General features: G+C 37.1%; 1 protein-coding gene across 6 annotated transcripts in view; it reads left to right on the top strand.

The window, feature by feature from the left end:
- Positions 1-22,091, top strand: part of dennd1a (DENN/MADD domain containing 1A) — a 523,293-nt gene that overhangs the window by 180,476 nt on the left and 320,726 nt on the right. For 5 of the 6 annotated variants that reach the window (XM_043720138.1, XM_043720136.1, XM_043720140.1 and 2 more), the window contains exon 5: positions 6,188-6,307. In XM_043720138.1, the coding sequence (XP_043576073.1) occupies positions 6,188-6,307 (120 nt within the window). Of the gene's footprint in view, positions 1-6,187; positions 6,308-9,152; positions 9,227-22,091 lie in introns of those variants that run through there. The other variant, XM_043720141.1, reaches the window with a different exon arrangement.

Here is a 22,091-nt window from a genome sequence, read left to right as displayed (position 1 = left end):
TCTCTTTCTTGAGGTCCAATACCATCCTGATTCTCCCAGTCTATCTGCATGTTGAAATCCCCCATAACAACTGTAGTGACATCTTTGCGACAATTTCAGCTCCCGATTTAAATTACATCCGACATCCAGACTACTGTTTGGGGGCCTGTAGATAACTCCCAAGAGGGTCTTTTTACCCTTCGTATTTCTCAGCTCTATCCACACTGACTCTACATCCCCTGATTCTAGGTCCCCCCGCGCAAGGGACTGAATATCATCCCTTACCAACATGAACATCATTCCTTATAACATCCTTCCTCTAACAGGGAGACCAGAATTGGACACACCACTCCAGAAGAGGCCTCGCCAGTGTTGTGAAAACCTCAACATGCATTCCAACTCTTATACTCAAAAGTCTGAGTAATGAGCGCAAGTGTGCTAAATGCCTTCTACATCACCCTACTAATTGTGATGTAAACTTCAAAGAATTATGTACCTGAACCCCTAGGTCTGTCTGTTCTACAGTACTACCCAAGCTCTACTTTTAATTGTATAGGCCCTGCCCTTGTTTCTATTACCAAAATTTAATACCTCACATTTATCCAAATTAAACTCCATCTGCCACTCCTCAGGCCATTGATCCAGTTGATCAAGATCTCTTTGTCATCTTGGTAACCTTCTTCACTGTCCACGATTGATGTCATCTACAAACTTACTAAGCATGCTTTCTATATTCTCATAAATAATTTATATTTAAAGACAACAAAAGTTAATTTTAATTTCAATTTTAACGCTAACTTTTTCTGGCACGTTTAGTGATTATCTATTGGCTCAATCCAGAAAATTTGCACTACTCCATACACTTAACTGCTGAATCTGTCAGCAGTTCTGTTATTGCTCAGCTTTTGGAGGTCCAGCACAACTCGTCTAGCAACTCTGTTACCACAGGAGTAATAAAACCACAGTTCAATAAATTCTTTCAATATTTCTATTTAATGCTTTGCATTAATTTATTAAACTTTTGGTCTTAGCTAGTATTTGAATTTGTTCTTTGTCAAAAAATAATTCTTACTCTATATACTGGAACATTTAATTGAGCCATTTCAGTACTTTACTTGAAAGAGCTTTGATGTGTTTAAAGTATCAATTGCCTTTTATCCATCTTGTATCACTCCAAGCTCCATAATCCAAGCTGTTAACAAAACACTGCAATTTGTATTGATGTAGAATCTTTAATACAGAAACTAAAACCCTACTGCATATCACAGATATGAAGAAATGAGGGTTAAAGAGGAAAATATTAGGGTGTGATAAAATCTTGCTTGAAAAGAGAGGTTTTAAGGCTGATCTTAAGGGGAAGTTGTAGATGGAGAGGCACCTGAATGGCAGGGTAAAGGGAAACAGTGCACTAAATGGAAAAAGTGAAACAAAACAAAATTTGGGGTAGAGAGGGGACAAAACATGTCTAGAAGTGGAGGAGCTAATTAAACCCAGGGAGTTTCAGACTCTCAAAAGCTTTATACACAGTGGAAGTGTTGGGGGGGTATGAGGAGACAATGGAGTTTAAATAACACTGGGGTGAAGTAGCAAGGGTGTGCACTGGGATGTTTTAGATTAGATTACTTACAGTGTGGAAACAGGCCCTTCGGCCCAACAAGTCCACACCGACCCGCCGAAGCGTATACCACCCAGACCCATACTCCTACATTTACCCCTTCACCTAACACTGCGGACAATTTAGCATGGTCAATTCACCTAACCCGCACATTTTTTTTGGATTGTGGGAGGAAACCGGAGCACCCGGAGGAAACCCACGCAGACACTGGGAGAAGGTGCACACTCCACACAGAGAGTCGCCTGAGGCGGGAAATGAACCCGGGTCTCTGGCGCTGTGAGGCAGCAGTGCTAACCACTGTGCCACCGTGTCGCCCATATCCAGTCTTGGCCACCAGCCAACTTCTTGCCAACATCTTCATTTGGAATCTGCTAGATGATCCTAGTGGAATTCAGCCAGTATCTGACGGCAACATCTCTGTGACCTTTGCTTGGGGCAATCACTCTTACTCCCCACATTAATATGTCTTCCTCTACTTGATCTGGTCTCTCTGGGTCCAAAATGGTTTAGATTCTGGTTCTGATGGACTTTTTGATTTCCCCCATTACCACCAGCTGTTTCAGTTTTGCCAGGACTGGATCTTTGTGTTCAAAGTTTAATGTGATAGCTGTGAGTGAAAGCATCAATAAAATTTAAAACCATTACGTACTGTGCCAGTGGCGGTGTATTTGACAGCAGGAAGTGGCTCAATGCAGCTGTCTTTTCCACTTGGCCTCCTGGATGGTGTTCTAACTTGTAATTATAGGTACTTGGTATTGGATCCCACCAGCTGAATTCAACCTGAAGTTATGGACCTCACTACTTTGTCCTCTTTGCCCTAGCAGGAGTATGTGATCCATTATTATTACAAATTTACATCTGTAAAGCTATTGATAGAACTTCCTGACTCCAAGTATGAGTGTCAAATCTTCCTTTTCTTTCTTCTTTATTGAAGCTTTGTTTTAGCTCAAGTTCTAGATGCATACCCTTTTGGGTTACTTATGAGTTAATACTACCCTGATGCCGTCTGAGGAAGTATTGCATGTCAATACCAGATCTTGGGATCAGGGTGTGCTAACACCTTAACGATGATATCAATTTCTTTGCTTCCTTGAAAGCTATGCCGTGGGTATTTCCAAGGCTGACCCTCTCTTTTTTTAAAAGAGTTGTTGCAAAGGTGCCAGGATGGAGACCAGGTTATGTGTTAACTTTCGCAATAGTTCACCAGCCCAAGGAAAGATCTAAGCTCCGGTACAGACGTGGGAGTCAGGGCTCCTTTGATCACCTACACTTTCTTTTCTGACAGGTCTTGTCAACTCTGTAGCCCAAGTAAGTCACTTGGGATGCCTGGAAAACACACTTTCCCCTTCTAAGGAATATACCTGCCAAGGAGAAACATCTAACTCCAAATTCTCTAAGTGCTCCTTATTGGTCTTCCCTGTTAATAGTATGTCATCTAGATAAATGGTGATGTGGGGTAGATCGTGTAAAATGTTCTCCAAATTCTGCTGAAAAATTCCAAAGGCTGGTGATACCCCAATATGGTCATCTTATATATTGGTGTAAACCCTTATGGGTATTAAATGTAGCATTCTTCTGTGAATCATTATCTAACCACAGTTACAAGTATGTATGGCCCATATCCACCTTCATGATGGGCAGCTTTGTGTAGAAATTCTCAGTGTGAACTTTCCACATACTGAGTCCTGTCTTCAGCAGTATTGAACAAGTCAAGCTTCCCAAATGGATGGTATGGTGCCAGAAGTGGTTATCCTTATTCAAAGACAACTGTTGTGAGTGTTCTTTTCTCTCACTGAAATAATTGCACAGAAGCCAGTATCCCATCTCCAAGTCACCCTTTATTTACACTGTCAGAGTCCTTGACAAGGATCCATCTTCCTCAGAGTGAACAGGGTGTCTGACAGCCTGTTCTTTTTTTTTTCTTTCTTTTTTTTGTGTGTGCAGGTGTGAGACCCAGTGAGAGACAAAAGGTGTACGAATCTTTATTCAATTTCCACCACCAGGAAGAAAGGAAACACCCGCGTGGCCAGTGACAAGCACTGCCCTTCACAAAAGGCAATGCTGTGTGATCAAGACATTCCTGTTCATTTTTTTTTAACGAGTGAACAGGATGTCTGACATTCCTGTTCTTTTTTTCTTCTTCTCAGAGCTCTCTGGATGTGGGGCAGCTGGTCCAGGGACAGTCCCCTTCCCCTCTGACACCTTCAAGGAGGAGAGTCCTTGCACGCACACACACACACACTGATCCATCTCCCACAGAGGCAGCTCTGAGTGCCAGTATCTCTAACCCTCCTTTTTTTTTAAAAATGTTTCCCCAGCACCCATGTGTGTGTGCAGGTGTGAGACACCATGAGAGATACAAGGTGCACGAATCTTTATTCAATTTCCACCATCAGGAAGATAGGAAAACACCCGAGTGGCCAGTGACAAGCACTGTCCTTCACATCAAAGGGCAATGCTGTGTGATCAAACAGTGAAGGGGAACACTCCTGTTCTTATTTGTCAGCTAGAGCTTCCTGATTGGGGCTATTAATCTGGTCCAATCAGGGAACTCATTCTTTAATGCCCACCTGGCTGACCTCATTACAGTCACAACAGAAGGTCTCTTTGACAGCTCATTCCAAATGTTTAACTTCTACTAAAAACTAGAAAGACAAGGAAAGCAGGCACATCAAAACACCACTTGAAGTTCCCCTCCAAGAGCTCACCATCACTTGTTGAGGGCACTTAGAAATGGGCGTTAAATGTTGGCCTTGCTGCTGATGCCCATTTCCCAGAAATGAATAGAAAATAAAGTCAAGGCCCTTTAATTTAGAATAATGCACAGGCAAAACAGTGTGCTGTCAGTACTTTACGTACAATTTGGACAGTTAGTTACAATTATTCTGCATTTCTGATTATCTAAGAGAAATAAACTGATTGAAAACCTTGGAAGCTAAATTAGGATTATGCTGTAGCTCATATAACTGGCATCAAAAAGTGAATCCATGGACAGCTATATATTAAATATGTGACTGTCCCAAATTAGGCCAGTAATGGATCCTTGTGTTGTAATTGTTTTGAACTAACCTTGACATTAAGCAAAGAAAGACAAAAAAATATTAGTTTGACTTTGGCAGTTGTCTGTCATTTCTAATATAATTGAAGACTAATTTTTAGATGGGTTTGCAGCATTGATGTTGCAATATTCTGGCAGCAGTCTGCAAGTGGCAGCTGCATTGACAGCTTTGACCCAAGGTGCATAACACTGGAAATTGTGAGACAGAGTGTGGATGCAATAATGACATGGAGCTTAAAACATAAAAGAAGTAGAAATCTGAAATTAGAGGTACAATTAAATAATGATAAGAGCAGAATGTCAGAAGCTAGAGGCATAAAACAAAACCAATAAAGAAGAAAAAGTAATAACAGGTGGGGATAAAATGCACCTAACCAGAAAATGCAAAGAAATGTAGATAAAGTTGATGAACAAAACTGAGAAACTTGATTTTAATACAAACTTTAGTTGCTCGGTCAACAGCCTGTCAACTCCCTCATATCAAAATACTGATCCAAAAACGCAGTTCACCACCAGTTTCTCCAGGGCAGTCAGAGTTCGGCAATAAATGCTAAGGCAACAAAACCCACATCCTATGAATGAATTAAAATGTCACCTTATGAATTGCCATTATAGTGGGAAAGAAAGACTTACACTTGTATAGGGTGCTGCATGAGGACTATTTATTTCAAACTTATGTGACCAATGAAGTGTTTTCACTGTTACAGTAGGATGCACAATATGCAGTTTTCACATTGTAGGTTCCCTTGAACAGCAGTGTAATCGTACCGAGATAACCTTCTTGTGATGGTGATTGATTAATAATATGGGTTGTAGGATGTTTTACATGAAGCTGATTAGGGGATCCGTTTAATGTCTCCTCTAAAAGATAGCAACTCTGACAGTACAGCACTCAGAATGTTGTGTTGGAATGTTAAGGTTGTATTTTTGTGCTGAAGCCCTGGTGTTGATTTCAGCTCTGAACATTGACTCAGATGAGAATGCCATCAGTTGATCTGCAGCTAGCATATAGAATCGACAAGTTAGTCAGTATATTGACAAATATTACAGACACTCTGCATATATGCAATGCAAGGAAAAAAACCCGACCATTTCAAATTCATGAACTATTTTGTGACTTGGTCTAGTTTGTTTTTTTTTGCTGAGAGTTGATTGTGCAGATGAGGAATCTAGATAATACAGAACAATGGGTACATAATATCAAACTTGCAACATTGCTGTAGCTTCTCTTACAATTGTTTTTTTGTAATATCACAATGTATTTTGATGCAGTACGTGCACTTTATAATAACATAATTTTGTTAGAAAGTTGATAAAATCTTTTGTGGATTTCCTGTATTTACAGCAACTTCACTGTAATTAACATGTTAAAAAATGAAATGTTTGTAACTTTTCGATAGCATTGCTTTCAGAGGTTTTCGGGAAAATGTCTGACTGGAATTCAGCTATGCTGGTTCAATGACATGATTTGATTAGACATCTTTATCTAATGGTTAGTTGAAAATACACTCCTGCTTTGTTCTCTCATTTTTCAGCCTTACAGTCAGCCAAGTTGGCCAGAACTTTACATTTGTACTCACTGACATTGACAGCAAGCAGAGGTTTGGATTCTGTCGCTTATCTTCTGGGGCCAAAACTTGCTTCTGTATCCTAAGGTGAGACAACAGAGAATATTACACAAACATTGAACTTAACATTAGCTTCTGGATTGTGACAAACATCACATTTTAGCTGACAGTCAAAATTTTCATATCCTTTCCCAACAGGTCATTGCACTAAGGGGTCAATCCTAAACTGCATTGTTTTGGGGGAAAGGACCCTCTGTGTTTATCAGACTCTTTTGTGTGCAGTAGTTTCATACTTGTTTTGGGTAATGGCACTTTCTAAAATAAAATTAAGAGAGCATTGACTTCCATACTAGTTTGTGGATTATGCCCTATTTTGTTGAATTAACAGCTGACACACTGATCTATATTTATCTTGAATCAAAATGCAGTGTATGTAGTATCGACCTATATTTCAGATTACAATTTTTTTTTGTGTCTTCTTGGACAAATTGGATAAGACAGGTTTAATTAAGTATTTCAGTGAAGATATAATGATTTGAATTTAATATACAAAGAACAATTTTAAAACTGTATTCATAATACCTAAAACTTAATGTAATACTGAAGGCAAATTGCCAGTGAAAGGAATAAGCCGTTGAAATGTATAGCACTGGGTTCCTAATGGAACTTCGGGTAAACTAATTCTGATTCTATTTTATTCTTTGGAACTCATTATCGAAAAGCGATTCTCAATATTGAAGAGTTAGCAGTAGTCCCGAATAGGTTTAAGATTTCATTTAAACATTGCAACATTGCAACTTTTTAAAAATAATAAATTGTTTCAGAACAATGTTTGTTTGTGTGCTGTGGCAAAGTTTGTAATTGCCTAAAATGTGCAATATGGATGAAAATATAGATGACTATCTAGACTGATGTCTGTTTAATAGCAGTACTATTTTTGGTTCGTTAGATTATCACGTAATGAACGTGTAATAATTAATTGGCAATTACTATTCCTTCTATGATTATTGAGTATGTAGAGGTAGAGAGGCCAAAACATTATCTGGTAAGACACTTGATACTACTCAAAAACAATGAAAATAGAGGAAAACTTTTCACCATCAATTCCATAGTAAATGTAGTTTTAATATTTTAAAAAAATCACCTCTATTTTATAAGTATGATTTACTTATTTCTACTTGTTGCAGTTAATTTCTTCAATTTTAAAATAGCTCAAACACAACATTTCTTTCAAAAGATACTTCTTTTTGCCCAATTTAAGATTTCTAAGATTTTATATAACGATTAGTGCTCTGCCTTTTCTCTAGAATTTCGGTATTCTTCATGATGTACAGAGACCAAAACTATTTGAGCTTAATGTTGCATAAGTTTAGTTTTCTTTCTGTTTCAATCATTGTTCCTAGAAATACGTTCTAGACTGCTGTGATCATCGAGTCATCTCACGTTGCATACAACACGTTTAAATGAGTGATTGACCTTCGCCCTGGTCTGGTTAATCTTTAATGTATTTAAAGTGCATAACAGCTATACACTTGATATATATGGGACCATTTACCTTGCCCATGTAAATCAATTTGTTGTCACTGTGTGTGTACAGATAGTTCTGGGATAATGCGCATTTTGGCAGTGTGTTTTGGCTATGATGTCGCTGAAGAATTAGGTAACAGTATTTTTGAGAACACTTACCTCCATTGGCAATAGCGCTACTCCAGGGGATTGGTTTGCATACGTCATTCTGCACATGTGCTGATGTCTCTGCTGTTCTGTGCATGTGTGATGTCAGTGCTGGTCTTCGTGCTGTTCTGCTCATGCACTGCCAGCAGCTGCTGACAGAGCAGCTTTCTGTACAGAGAGCAGCTTTCTTACATTTTTTAAAGTGTACTGTGTCAAATTTACTTTCATTAATAAATGTGATTTCAACCTTCATTCAGGCTGCGCTGTACTTTGTGTTAGATGGGTGGGTAATTTCTGAGCAATCGCATGTGGTATTTTTCGCTGGTCTGCCCTGAACCTCACTTTTCCCATAGGCCCCATTATTTCTATTAAGCGATTTTCTATTAACTGAGATTTCGCTGGAGTGCAACTATGGCATTATGGGAGAACTACCTGTGCCTATCAATAAAATTAAAAGTTGTTTATGCAGCATATTGAAAGTGTTTATTATATTTGACAGTTCCCAGCATAAAACTTGTTTGGCTCAATTAACTACTTCCTGTTTGTATATTTTTGCTTTAATATAGTCACTTCCAAAAAGCTATTAATGAAAAAGAAGGAACTGCATAAAACAAATCAACTCAGTTTCTTAAATATGTTGCCCAATATCAGCAGTTACCTCTAAATTAATATGTACCATTGTCTCTCTGCTGCTTTACATTTTAAACTACTTTGAAGCATCATTTTAATTTCTTCCTCACTAAATATAGAGATGCTGTTAATAACACACAACACAAGTGTCAAACCAGTCTTAGCAGTTTTTGGCCTTCTGCTTCATAGATGGTTGAACCTTGTGACTTCCAAACTTAATTAAAACCAGCATTGGCACTTGGTAAACCTTTGCTGGGTAGCAGTATGAACAGCAGAGCAAAGTGCTGCTGTGTGGCGTCGTTACAAGTACAAGGAAATTTGATCGATGGTAAGCCATCTTGTTTGGGATTGGGAAACGTTCCTAAGTGCTAATATAAGAATGGTCGATGTCACAATCTGTGGTAAATGCAGGTGTGAAGAATGCACAGGACGTGTCTTCTCTTATTGGTCCCATGTTCATCTTAAGTGACTATCTACCTTGAAAAAAGCTGCTGGTTAATGCAGAGTGTATTTACTGCACAGTTTAAGAAGACCCTTTATCATTGATCCTGCACACCCCATGACACACAAAGCTTGTTGGGCATGAATTGCTGTCTGTCTCAACAGGTTCATTGATGTTATCTCGGATGAATAGCCTCTCACTATCTGGAATATTCTTCAGAACATAACAAGTGGAAATACCTTTTTGTTTGGGATGCTCAGGTACCGCGTTGGTGTGTTAGCACTTGTGATTTTACTGTGCTTCCATTAAATGACAGCAACAGCAGGGAGATGAGGCATTCCCAGGTTGCTATTGGACATGTCACCTGGTTATTCACTGCAAAGTATGCTACACTCTGGTCTTCAGATGACATTTGTAAATGATCTACAACACAAACCAAAACTGCTAAAAACTGCACAATCTCAAAGTAGCTTAAGCTAACTTTGGTTCTAATTCCCTGGTCATCAAGACAAAAATGAAAATCCAAAACTAAGGTCACGGCCTAAGGATATAGGCAGGCAATTTCAAACTGAGGTGAGGAGAAATTTCTTCACCCAAAGAGTGATGACCCTGTAGAATTCTCTAACAAAGAAAGCAGTTGAGGCCAAAAACATTGAATGTTTTCATGGAACTGGATATAATTCTTAGGGCTAAAGGAATTAAAGTATATGGGGTGAAAGCAGGAATCGGATACTGAGTAGGATGATCAGCCATGCTCAAATTGAATGGCAGAGCAATTGAAGGAGTGGGCATATATCTGTTATTGTTTTCTGGTGTTTAAGATGATGTATCTGAGAGCAATGGGCATATGTTATTTTGTTGAACACATTATTTCACTCCATATGTTTTCTATGATAAGTAGAGTTTTCTTTATTGCTTAATTATCATAGTGAATAATGATTAAATCTAGCATCTGCGACCAAATTAGGAGATGTAAGTAAAGATACAATAAACAGAAAGTAGTTACTTGAACCAAACCAGTTTCATGCTAGAAAGTTGTGCAGTACACCAGTAACATGTACTATTTTGATTAGTAAATTTCAGTGATTTTTATGGCTTCAGTAGTTAATTGGAGTTGGAGAATTTGCACGTTTATACAGGTTCAAAATGATAATTAAGACAGGATGCAGTTAGCTGAGTTTGGTAGCAATGTAATTATGTGATATGTGTACACAATCTTAATTTATGCAACATATTGCATGATCTTTTATCATCTCGATTTCATCTAAAATGGTGTTAGAAAATAAGATTACCTTTGTTCGTGACATTGTTTTGTATGTGCATGTTTCTACTTCTTGAACACCTTTTCTCTAATTTGTTTTTTCCCCTCCCCTTTGCTGGTCTTTGTTCTTCACTCAATTTATTGCCTTAGTTTATCTCTAGTTCTCATTGTGATGTAAGGTGTGCAATTTTTATATTTTTTTATATGTAATATATGATAGTAGCATGTGGGTTTTGATCTTTGTATGTAAGAGAAAATTTTACGATTAACTTGTCAGTATTTCTAGAATAATTTTTTTAAACCAGTGTGTGAGAGAGAGAGAGAGAGAGAGAGAGAAAGAGAGAGAGAGAGAGAGAGAGAGAAAAAGAAAGAGAATCCCTGGAGTGATAATGAAAATTTATTTGAAATGTGAGACATTTACAATCGGATAGGGTAAAGATGGAAAGCATTATCTTGCTTTTGATTTAGAAGAATCCCAAACTGTTTTTTTTTTGCTTAGGGGAGAAACCCATGGCTTGGAAAGCTTTTGGTTTCAGTTTGCACAAGCCTTAGTTAAAGTCAGATGTAAGAAACAGTTTCTCCCAGAGAAAGGAATTAGTTTAGAACATTTAGGGAATAGGTTACCTCAGTGTAAGGGTTTTAGTTGCAAGCATTATCACTGGAGAGTTTGGTTAGAACCCTGAAGTGGTTATCTGGAGCTGTGAAAGTTTAAACTAAGTTGTGTGCTTAACCAAGAAAAAAGGCTACCAAGCTGTCAAGACTGGGAATTGAAAGAATCAGATAAGTCAAACCAATAGATGTGATGGGGAAGAAAGGTCTCCGGTATTTGACTACTGAAAATGATGGTAGTGGGATAAATGGGATCATACTTTATGGTATGTTTCTCCGAATCTTTCGAATATAAATAGCTTGGTTTATTCTTCTTTTCTTTTGTATAAGGAACTTCAAGCACTTTGTTAAGTAGAAGTCAAACCAAATATGATCTATCAAGCCAGATTTCAGTCTGGGATCTGATCTGCCCAATGATAACGTCAGCTGGAATCATGATATCATGGTCTCGGCAAATTCTTGCCTTGTTCACTCGTTTTGCCCTTCAGTATTGCCTCATTTGAAACTGATTGGTCTACTTGATTTCCCACTGAAAATCAGCTCCGTATCATCAATACTGGCCTACTCTTTATTCAAAACAAACGATGTGTTGTGTTCTGTGACCACAGCTGCTGAATTCTGCTCACTGGTTTTCATGTGCTTGGGTCTAATACTGTCTTTATGTTTTGCCTTATATGCTACTCTCTGCCCGCTCCCTTCCTCCCTGTCTTGTGATTCATTCACTCCCACTGCACTGCTCTTTTTCCCCGGCTCGGTACACAAAGTATTTATGTGGCATATTGATCACTTGTGTGTCAAGAATATAATCAAATGGGAGAATGAAAAGCATTTTTTTCTGACCTTATAACCTGGCAGTTCACTCAAGAATAGGAACCAGAGATTTACAAGCAATTGCCAAACTGCATGAGCTTCCTCTAACTGACCTTGAGCTCATCTTATTTAAATTAGCACTCCACAGGGACTATTTGAGTAATAGCTTCAAAGGGTAAGTGAAATTAAATGGCCGTCCCCTGTAACAGTTAAATATAATATTGTTCCACACGCTGTGTTTCCATTGAGCAATGCCACAGAGCAGAACTCACTTGCCACATTTTCTTATAAGACTGTGTTGGAAACAAGTTGTCCTGAATTGTACTAAGAAGCAGTTGAAATGCCTTTGCTTATACAAATTTTTTTTAAAGAAAAGTCCTGTTGTGGTCAAGTTCATTTTCTTCTCATTTATGCTGAGTTATGGCTGAGTTTAGAATATGATATCAGACAAGCAAATATAAATTAAAATTACACAAGACTTCAGCTAATACTGTGCTGAAATGATTAGGTTTGAGAACTTCCCACATTTCAGATTTCTCATTTTAAATTGGAGAAATTGACATTTTTTTGGTATTTTGTTTCTCTGACTATTATCATTGCTACAACAACTGTGTCTTGTGTTTCTGGAGCAAGATCAGTGTTAGTGAGATGCTCCATCTATTTGGATTTATGGAAATAATATTAACGGCTGAAGGTCAAATGCTATTACTCTTATCTTCACAAGTAAAAAGTTAAAATTGCACTTTGTTTTGCAGATGTGCATTTTGCAATCCAAAATACTTTAAAACAAGACATTATCTAAGCATTTTTTAATTCAAAAGCAAATTTCAATCAGGAAATATAAATACAGATTTTCGAAAAAGGATTTAAAAAAAAAACTATATTTTATGTTTTCTTTTGAACGTTAAATGTTGTTCTATCCCTAGTTCTGAATTCTAAAAATTCTATTCAGTCACTTATTAGAAAGATGTGTATTTTTGCTTATCTGTGTTATGTGTATTAGTATCATTTATATTAACAGATTGGGAGTTTGTGGCTCTTTAAATAGCATTTATCAACATTCAGTGTGTGCTTGCCAATGCTTAATTTAAGCATCTGGTGACTTGTGATGGTTTTCAATTAACAAATACGCAATAGTTGGCATAGGTACCCCAAGTGAAATGTTATATGTAAACAACCGAATGAAAAATGTACCAAAGGTTGGCTTTGATATTTGAGAAGAAATTTTATAAATATGTTCAGCTTTTCCATTATTTTTATTCATGCAATGTGGGTATTCTGCATATATGCCATTAAATTCTCTTAAACAGTTATTCTTATTTTTATAGGTAACTGCTGTCAGAAATAGAGAAGGCTTTTTTATTTCTTTTGGATGTCGGCAGGGCAGAATCATATTGTAAAAGATGGAGTAGCAGTAATTTTGTATCTGATTTAGTGTTTAGTGAAAGTGCTGATCTAGTTAGCAGAACATGTTACACTTAGTGTCAATCTGTAGTTAGAATGCTCTTTTTGTTTCTGTCTGTGTTTTATTCTGTTTTCTTTTCCAGTGGGTGCCTCTCTCTCAGCGCAGAGGGTGCAAAGTGAGAATTTGTTTTAATTGAGCAGGAACATGTGGAAGATCAGTGATATCTCAAGGGATTACTGAAAAATTCTGAATTTGTACTTATTGCAGACTGTGTTTGGAACAGGGTCTGCTGGGAATAAATGTAGTTAGTGTGACCTCTGACCTAAGAAACTGTTGACATGGAAGACAGCCAGAAACTGGCCACAGGACGCCTTTGTTAAACTCATTCATTGCTTCTTGAAAATTCTAGTCAGTGTAAGTTGCCAGCTCAAATCTGAGGAATGCAGAGCCCTCGTTCCCATGCTTTGGAAACAGAGGCTGCCCCTTAACCAGCAAGACTATTTTAATGGGTGTATGTAGCCCTAAGCTCGATTGAAATTGACAGTTTCCTGGCTTAGGATTGCCAACTGGCAAATCAGTGAAATGCTGGGACAAACAAGGTCCTTTAAGGACCCAGGCCACTGTTTGTATATATAGAAAGTACAACATTAACTCTTCAGCCATTGTTGTGCCCCTCAGCTTTCTGGCTACAGTTTTAAGAAAAGGAAAGCATTTGCTAAAATTGGCTATATTAAATGTTTTGCTGAATATTTTACAAAATCTTTAACCTTTTGAGGTTGAAACTGTCTATGAAACTAGAACTTGGTGGCATAAAAATCATAGAATCAATTAATGGCTATAAGAAGAGTTTCAGTTGTGTCAAACTAAATAGAACAAAAACAAATTTCATATTTAGGACTGAAATGTTTTTTCATTCTGAAAATAGTTCTATTATTTCTGCATTCTGAGTGTATTTTATATACAGTATTGACTTGAGTTTGATTTGGTTAGCTAGTGCGTATTTATTTTTGAATGGTGCTTGCACATTTCTAGTTAATGCTATACTTATGCAAGTTGCTAATCTGTATGGTGGAATAATTATGTATTTTATCATAATTGGGTATTAGTAAAATGTCATTGCTCAGTATCTGCTATATGAAATGTCTTTGAAGCTCTGGAGTAAAGAAATTGTGCACCATGAATATTGAAAGTCGTTAATGATGTGCCAGAACAGCACAGCTGCAGTGCTGAAGTTAGCATTCAATCCTAGAACTGAGTCAGTGAAGAATTTGGTTATCTTTGATTTCACAATGCCATGTCCTGCAACACATATATGTTTAAGTATGAACATTTCTCATCATTTAGGAATAATTTATTATTTACACTAATATTATTTTCATTGAGTTAAATATCATCTTTTTGGAGTCCATCTTGATTACTGGAAGTATTGCATTAAAGGAGAGAATTAGTAGGAACACCATAATTCAGCATGGTTTCCTGTAACATTTCTTGGACCACCCAAGCTTTAGTGCTTTTAGCATTGCATTGTTTTGATTTTTCTTGTAAGCAAGATATTTTGACACACCATGCCACTGGAATAATTTCAGTTTTCAGAAAACTAAAGAACAATTTACTAAACAATTTATCAACTATTTCACAAAAATCTGAATGTATGCATTAAGCAGGGCCTAATGCAAAATAACGTATCCAAAATATTATGTATACTGACAGGATTTTTTTCCTCAGCCCTCGGATCGTCAATGATGTGCATTAAATAGTTTCCTTAGAACTTAGTTTTATTGAATTAAGTGCTTAGATTTGAGTAATACATTAAAATTAAAATTGTATTCACTGTTTGAAGTATATTTCTCCAAATTAGTTTGATTTAGTGCAAGATTTGGCATAAGCTATTTTAGGATACACTTTGCTAAATAGAAAATTGAAATTTAACAACTAGGTAAATTGATCATCATATTTTGCTGTGAAGAACTAAATTACAAAAGTATGTACAATGGTTCTTACCTGGCCAAATGTAATGATTTGCAGTTTTTAATTGTACAAATATTTTAATGTGAAGCTTATTAGTATTGTTAGCAAAATAACTAAAAATTGGGAAAATTTTCTTTTAATGTAGGCATCATGATGCGTCATAACCTCTGTCACAAGACTCCCAATAATTCCTTTTCTCATACACTCTATGACACACACTTTGCGCAGTTGCACATAAAATATGGGCACGAAAAGATATCAGTAGTTGTACACTTCCTATTAGGTTTATGGAGCCCAGCCATGAGGCAACAGTTGCTATCACATATCCTGTTAAATATCATGAAATATGCTGTTCTGTATATATTGTATAACTGATTTTCAGTTCAAACATGAATAGCAAGCAATAAACACTTTCTGAAAGGGTGCAATTCAAGCAATCAGAACTGTTAGTTAAATTTTCAACTTAAAATATGAAACACAAAATTAGCACATCTCATTTGAAATGTATCCCTTTGACATTTGGATAATGTGTATGGATTAAGATATGCAATAATTCACAAATAGACGTGTGCTATTATGTTGTAGCTCACCACCACCTTCTCAAGGAACTAGGGGTGGGCAATAAATGCTGGCCTAGCCAATAAGCCCCCTATCCCATGTCCTATGGTGAATGAAAAAGCAAGCAAAACACAAGTATTGTTGGATTGTGCTCAAGAATGAGGTAAATACCAACAGTGTGCAAAAAAACACAATTAATTAAAAGAATTTGAATGAATCCAGCTATAGTGGAAGTTTTTAAGTTGGCAGAGTTCAGAAACATTTGTGCCAATGAGAAATGTAAGGAAATTGTATTTCTGATGATGAAGGATAAGTACAGCCAACTATATTTCTGGGTTAATATTGTGGTAAGCTGTTACAGAGCTGCTTTGCCGAAGGACTGTGCTTTCTGGATATGATCAAGTGCACTGCAGAGACCTTCTTTTCGATGTATAAATAGTAGAACATTGAAGGGTATTACCTCAAACTGGTGCTTTTCAGCCACTGGTGCTGAATCCACTTGAAACACGTGTTAAAAAATATTACAAAGTAAGTTTGACTGACAATTGTGAGGAAATGATTTCAGCATATTCCTTATTCAATCTGACTTTATCTTTAACTATAAAATTAGGTTTTCCAAAGTTCAGCAAAATATTGAAAGTTTCAAAAGTGTAAAGAAAGAGATTGTGATCTTGGTTGCAGTCATTGGCTATACTTCTCCTTTTAAAAAGAATTCACCATAAATTGTTAAGAGTGAATGCACTATATGTGATTCAAATGTATTTTTCAACTAAGCATTTAACTAGAACAAATTCTCAGTTACAATAAGTGGCACACCAATTGCCCAAATAAAAGGAAGTGATATTTATGATACTACAGCCTACTTTGTTATTCTGATACAGACCTTCCAGGAAATTATGGCATGAGTGATTTTTACCATTATATCATGCAACATAATAATTTGCTTGGATTGTGTCGTGTTCCCCTTGCTGAAAAATTTAATGCTAACTATTATAGTTCAGCTATAATCAGTGAGATTAAGTTTGCTACATTAATCACTACAGTCACTTCAGACTATTGTACAGTGGCATTGGTAGGTTTAGTGTGTTTGGTTGGAATTGTTGTTAATTTTTTTTTTAAAAAAGTTGCCCCCATGAATCATGCTTATTATATAGTGGTGCATTTCTAACTGTCTATGGTCAGTTGGTATAACATGTAAAGTGGCATAATTTAGGCATCTTTGGTGATAGTGAGTTGCCAGTTTCTAGTCTTAAACTGCTGTATGAACATAATTTAACATGTAATTCAGATTGCTAACCCTCTGTTGTGAATGTGGCCATTAGTGATCACAATGTGCCCATTTGCACCTTATTAAAATCCAAGTTGTAAATCAGAAATCATATTGGGAATGCAGACTGCTTGAACACTTCAAGACTGAAAGCCTCTGATTTCTGTTCTGTTTGTAAAGCCTCAATCGAAATAGGGTGGGGATCACTGTTCCATCTAATGAACTAACCAGACAGATATAAAAACAGTCCTTAAGGCAAATCAGCACACTAATTTGAATTTGTGCTTGTTTCTGCCCATCAAATCTACCTTCAAACATTTATTTTAGACACTTCAAGCCTGAGGTTATCACAAGGTATTTTTACTTTGGCCATTTGCCACACCAGATATCCTGCTGTGTTCCCTGTGATGTATCTTTAATTATTTTTCCAGCAATTTGTGATGTACATCCGCCACTGGAGGATTGGGGATCACAACAGTCTAACTTATGGGCTTCCATGATGCTGTACAATTCTGTAAATGGGAGTCTCTCCCAATATGGCTGCTGCAGAGAATTCTAGGGCGGTGTTCCAGGGTTGGAATCCCAGATCTGCCACTCAATGTGCCCACCTCAATTAAACAGGTTTTGTGAGTTCTTGGCAGATCTGGCAGATTGAGTAAAGATTTTAATGGCACATTCTTCAACATACACTCTGACTGACCAGCCAGAACTATTTGATAGTGGTGATGGTTAAACACAGTGCCTGAACTACTTCATTCTGCTCATGTTTGACAGTGACAGAACCTTAAAGAACAGAAATCAAAGTTCTCCGATTTAAATGAGAAGGGAATCCCGTTCATGTAAATACATATATTTAGCCAGTGACATGACAACAAATCCACTTTTGGAATATTTTCTGTTTGGAGGAGCATTCAAGGCTTTTAGCAGTATTGTGGCATTAGTTTAGTAGATGCAATCAATGTAGAAAGGAATAGTCTTGCAAAAAATATAATTTTCCTTATGCAGTATTACTGAAACAATGATTTTGGAAAGGAATTGTCCTGGCTTGCATTAGTTGTAGACAAACCTCTTTCAAGTTATTTCTGGCAAATGTACAAATTTTAGCTTCATATTTTTCTCACTGGAATAATTTAGAAAATACATAATTGCTGAATGTAGGTTCCTGTAATTCTAGATAGTATGTTTTTCGAATGTCTTGCTTTCTTAGAGCAAGCCCCAGTTAGAGTAACCTCAGAGGACCATCAGGTTGCTCTGTCATTAGAGATGACTAGGGGTGAGTTTAACCTGAGGATCACCATACCTTGGGCAAGGGGTGAGGTCAAGATGGCTTCATGGTGACCTCAGTAGGCACAGAAATTGAACCCATGCTGTTAGCATCACTCCATATAACAACCTGGCCAACTGAGCTAACAAATATTTTGAGGAGTGAAGTATAATAAGTATAGAACAAATGTGTTATTTTTAATAAAAGCTTCATTCTGAAAATGCCACTGGGTTTGGATTTTTTAAAAAAAGGCTTAAAATGCATTATTTTAGTTGAAACATTTAGTATTCAAATGTATGGCACAGTAGCAGCCAGGAAGTACCAGTAGTTGTTTACAATGGACTTTTGGATTCACGCTCTCTCAGTAGAAGCACTCAAGCAGTAAGCACTCCACAGTCCATTTGGCACAGTAGCAGCTCTCAGCAAGCTCTTGGCCTCCTGCTGTTGGATAGGGCAAGGATGTGCCAGAACCCAGGTCTTAACAGAATGAGACCTGCCTGCAAATCTGCTTGTAGTTAGCATGGGGCCTTTTGGCACTATTCTGTAGCAGATTGATTTAGTTACAGTCCTTTTTGCTTAATATTTTCCATCTGGCAACAATGCTTAGTAAAGGCACATGCAAAGCAGCATTTGACATAAATGAATCTGGAAGTTAAATGTTTCAAAACTGTCAATCTGGAAAAAACCCTTTTAAGATTAATGTTAAGATGGATTATTTGATTTTGTTTTGGGGTTGCCAATTACAGTTGTTGGCATCAGTTCCTTGATACACACACTATTTTGAAATTGGAAATATTTTGTGGGAGTAGGTTCTCAAATTTAAGTGCTTAAAACATATGGTCCTTGAGCAATTCTTAAACTTCACTTAGCTTTATTTGGTATAAATTTCATTATGCTCCTTAAAATTTCGAAATTTTATCACAATTTTCCACAATTGTGTAAATTAGAGTCCCTAAAAATGTAGTTTACTGGTAGCATTATATTAGGATTTAGATGGTGTTCAGCACGTTGATTAGGCCTCTTGATTTAGTTGTCCCTCTGGAGAAATCTCTATCTCAGATGGAAAGGTTAGGAATTGGAATGATGCCAGTTAAGAGTCATGTGGGGCTGAACTTGTGTTCAACCACTTGGCACAGCCTGTCAGTATACTAATCCATTGGTTTCCAAGCTCCTGAGCTGCTCTTTATGGGGTTGGTGGGGGTAGGGGGAGTGGGTGTGGCACGATATAACAAGTGGCACTATTTTACAATTGGCTGTCCTTTATTTAGAATTGCAATTGCAACAGCAAACTGGTATGTCAATAATACGTGGATTATTTTACAAAATGCAATCCAGTGATACTGACTATTTCACACTTATCAGTACCTTTTATAGTTGAATTTGTTTGGAAGACTTCTAATATTTCGCTTTTGTATATTTTACAAATCTATGAATAAGCTATTGGAATGATACACACTAATTTACAGACTTTTTTTTAACTTTAAATAAGAATAAATTTTATAGCCAACTAGTGCTTGTGTATTTCATAGAAAAATGGCAGAGGGATGCCAATGGTAGTATTGTTTGCATTTTGTTCTTAGGATTACTTCAAAAAGCTTGTATATATGACTGGCTTCTGGTCAGAAACTTTCTTTTGTGTATGAGAGTGTTCAGTTACATTTATCTAAGACCATTGATCATAAGTCAATATGTAGCTTTTCTATTTTTACCAGGGTGTAGTGGCATATTGGCCACTAGAAGTAGCCACTCTTCGGGTAATTTTATCAAGTGTTCCCTCCAACTTCATTGCCATCTTCCTATTTAAAAAAATACATTTATCACTGACTATGGATATTGTCAAAAAATATTTTTCTTTTGCATCTTTCAAACAGTGATCTCTGAAATAAATGCATTTCAAACGTGAAGTTGGTTTTGGTACCAAATGCTGCACATTTCTCAATGATTTCTGAGCAAATGAGAGCTTATTCTGAAATGCCCCTTTTGTGGGAATCAACCACTGTACTACTGTTTAACAAGTTGCCCAATAAAGTCTAGCCTTTGAAAAGTTGGCACTAAAAATTCTTCTCATTAAACATATATTTTCCTCTACAATTTGACTTTTGCATTGTTGACCTGGACTAAAACAGTTAAACTGATTTTGACAGGCGTTCATGTTTCCCTTTGTGTGCCAAGAGACAAATAGTAGTAGCTTGAAAAGAATTGCTGCTCTGTCGCCCTTTTCTTGGGTATGTATCTTGTTTCTGCTACAGATGGCAATGCTGCCAGCTAGCAATATTTCTATAGAGAATTGTAGCATGAGGCCCACATTATGATACTTCATATTGCCATTCTAAAATCTCCATAATTTTAAGTAATGTACATTAATGGCATTTTTAGGTTAAGGTTTTACTTGTATATATGACTTTATCAATTTAGGTACAGAGGAAACAAAAAGATATAATGTTAGTATATAAACATTGTGTAAAAAAAAAAAAAGTAGTGCCAGAGGACTGTAAGACAGCTAATGTTATTCATATAATCAAAACTGGAGCTAGAACAATTCAAATGATCCACACGCTATTTTGTATGAGGTTGGTTGACGCAAAGGTATCTCAATCTTTTTATAAGATATCACAAAAATCAAAAGAGTAACATGATGTGAATTTCAAAAGGGAAGCTGTTGCTTTACCAGGGTTATGGATTATTTTGAAGAAATAATATTCACACAGTGAATGCAATCTGCATCGCCTTTCAGAAGGACTTAATCGAGGAAATGGATCCAGGTGCTGCTTGACCTGCTGTGCTTTTCCAGCACCACTCTCTCGACTCTGATCTCCAGCATCTGCAGTCCTCATTTTCTCCTGCTGGATAATAGATCGGACCTAAGTTAGGGCACAAGGTATTGGGACAGCTAACAATGGATAGGAAACTGGTTGCAGAACGAGAGAGAGAGAGGATGTGCTCAAGATAGTTACTTGGATTGGTGGAAGGTGAAAAATGGTGTTTCACTGCAATCAGTGCCACAGTCTTCCACGAACTGAACTCTAACTGGAAGTATGATATCAACATTTCTAGGTAACACAAATGAGGGAATATAGTTAATACTGAGGTAGACTGATAATAAAAAGGCAAATGTTCTCCTTTTTTAACTGAATGTTTTTATTCTTTGTTTTTGACACTCATGTTTGATTTAATGGGTTTCCAGTTTTCTCTCCTTGGCTGCATTCCTTCTAATCTATGTGCCTTTGCCACTGGACAACAAGTTGTGAAGAGCTGCATGCTTATTATTATAGCTGAGCGTGTGTGCATGATCCTCTGGTGCTCAGGCTGTTTCTCATTTTCCTGCTGCGCTCCAGTCACAGGCTGTGTCCTTCTCGCACTTGCTGCTAATAGTCTTGGTGACCTGCAGTTGTGCTTGTTTAGCAGCACATGTCAGAGAAGTGGACTCAGATTGGAGGTGCAGTGGGAAAATGAGTAAAGGCATATTCGCCTGAGCACTGGAGCAGCAGTGGTGAGAGACTGCAAGGAAGGGAGAAAAAGAAACTTTTGAGGGGTGGGGGTGGAGTTGGAGTGGGTATGTGAGGGAGGAAAAAGAGAGAGAGGTTGCAGGGGTCAATGTGGGAGGGTCTGTTAACTTTTTCCCATTTTCATTTACTTAAGCTCCAACAAACAAGCTCATCTATCATATTAATGGGACTTTAAAAGAAAATGCTGTGACTATAACCTTTCGTTTACCTTTAATGTGTAATTATAATATCCAAAATGTGTTGTAGTTCGGGATAGTAATGAAAGACATTGCCTGCAAGGAAATGCACAGATGTTAACTCTGAGTAGGTTACATATCTAATAAAGGGTTGTTAACAACTGCCCAAGGAGCACCTAATGGTGATCAAAAGCACCCAGACTGATGATGAAGATCTCCTGCCTCTGAGTTCTGCATAAGTCCTGATGACTTAGAATGATTGATCTCGTAAATATTTTTGTCTTCAGATATGTCAGATTGT

The sequence above is a fragment of the Chiloscyllium plagiosum genome, chromosome 30 (assembly GCF_004010195.1).
Source record: "Chiloscyllium plagiosum isolate BGI_BamShark_2017 chromosome 30, ASM401019v2, whole genome shotgun sequence".
NCBI lineage: Eukaryota > Metazoa > Chordata > Chondrichthyes > Orectolobiformes > Hemiscylliidae > Chiloscyllium > Chiloscyllium plagiosum.
Note: the sequence above shows the minus strand (reverse complement) of the source record. Positions and strands in the feature narration are given on the sequence as shown.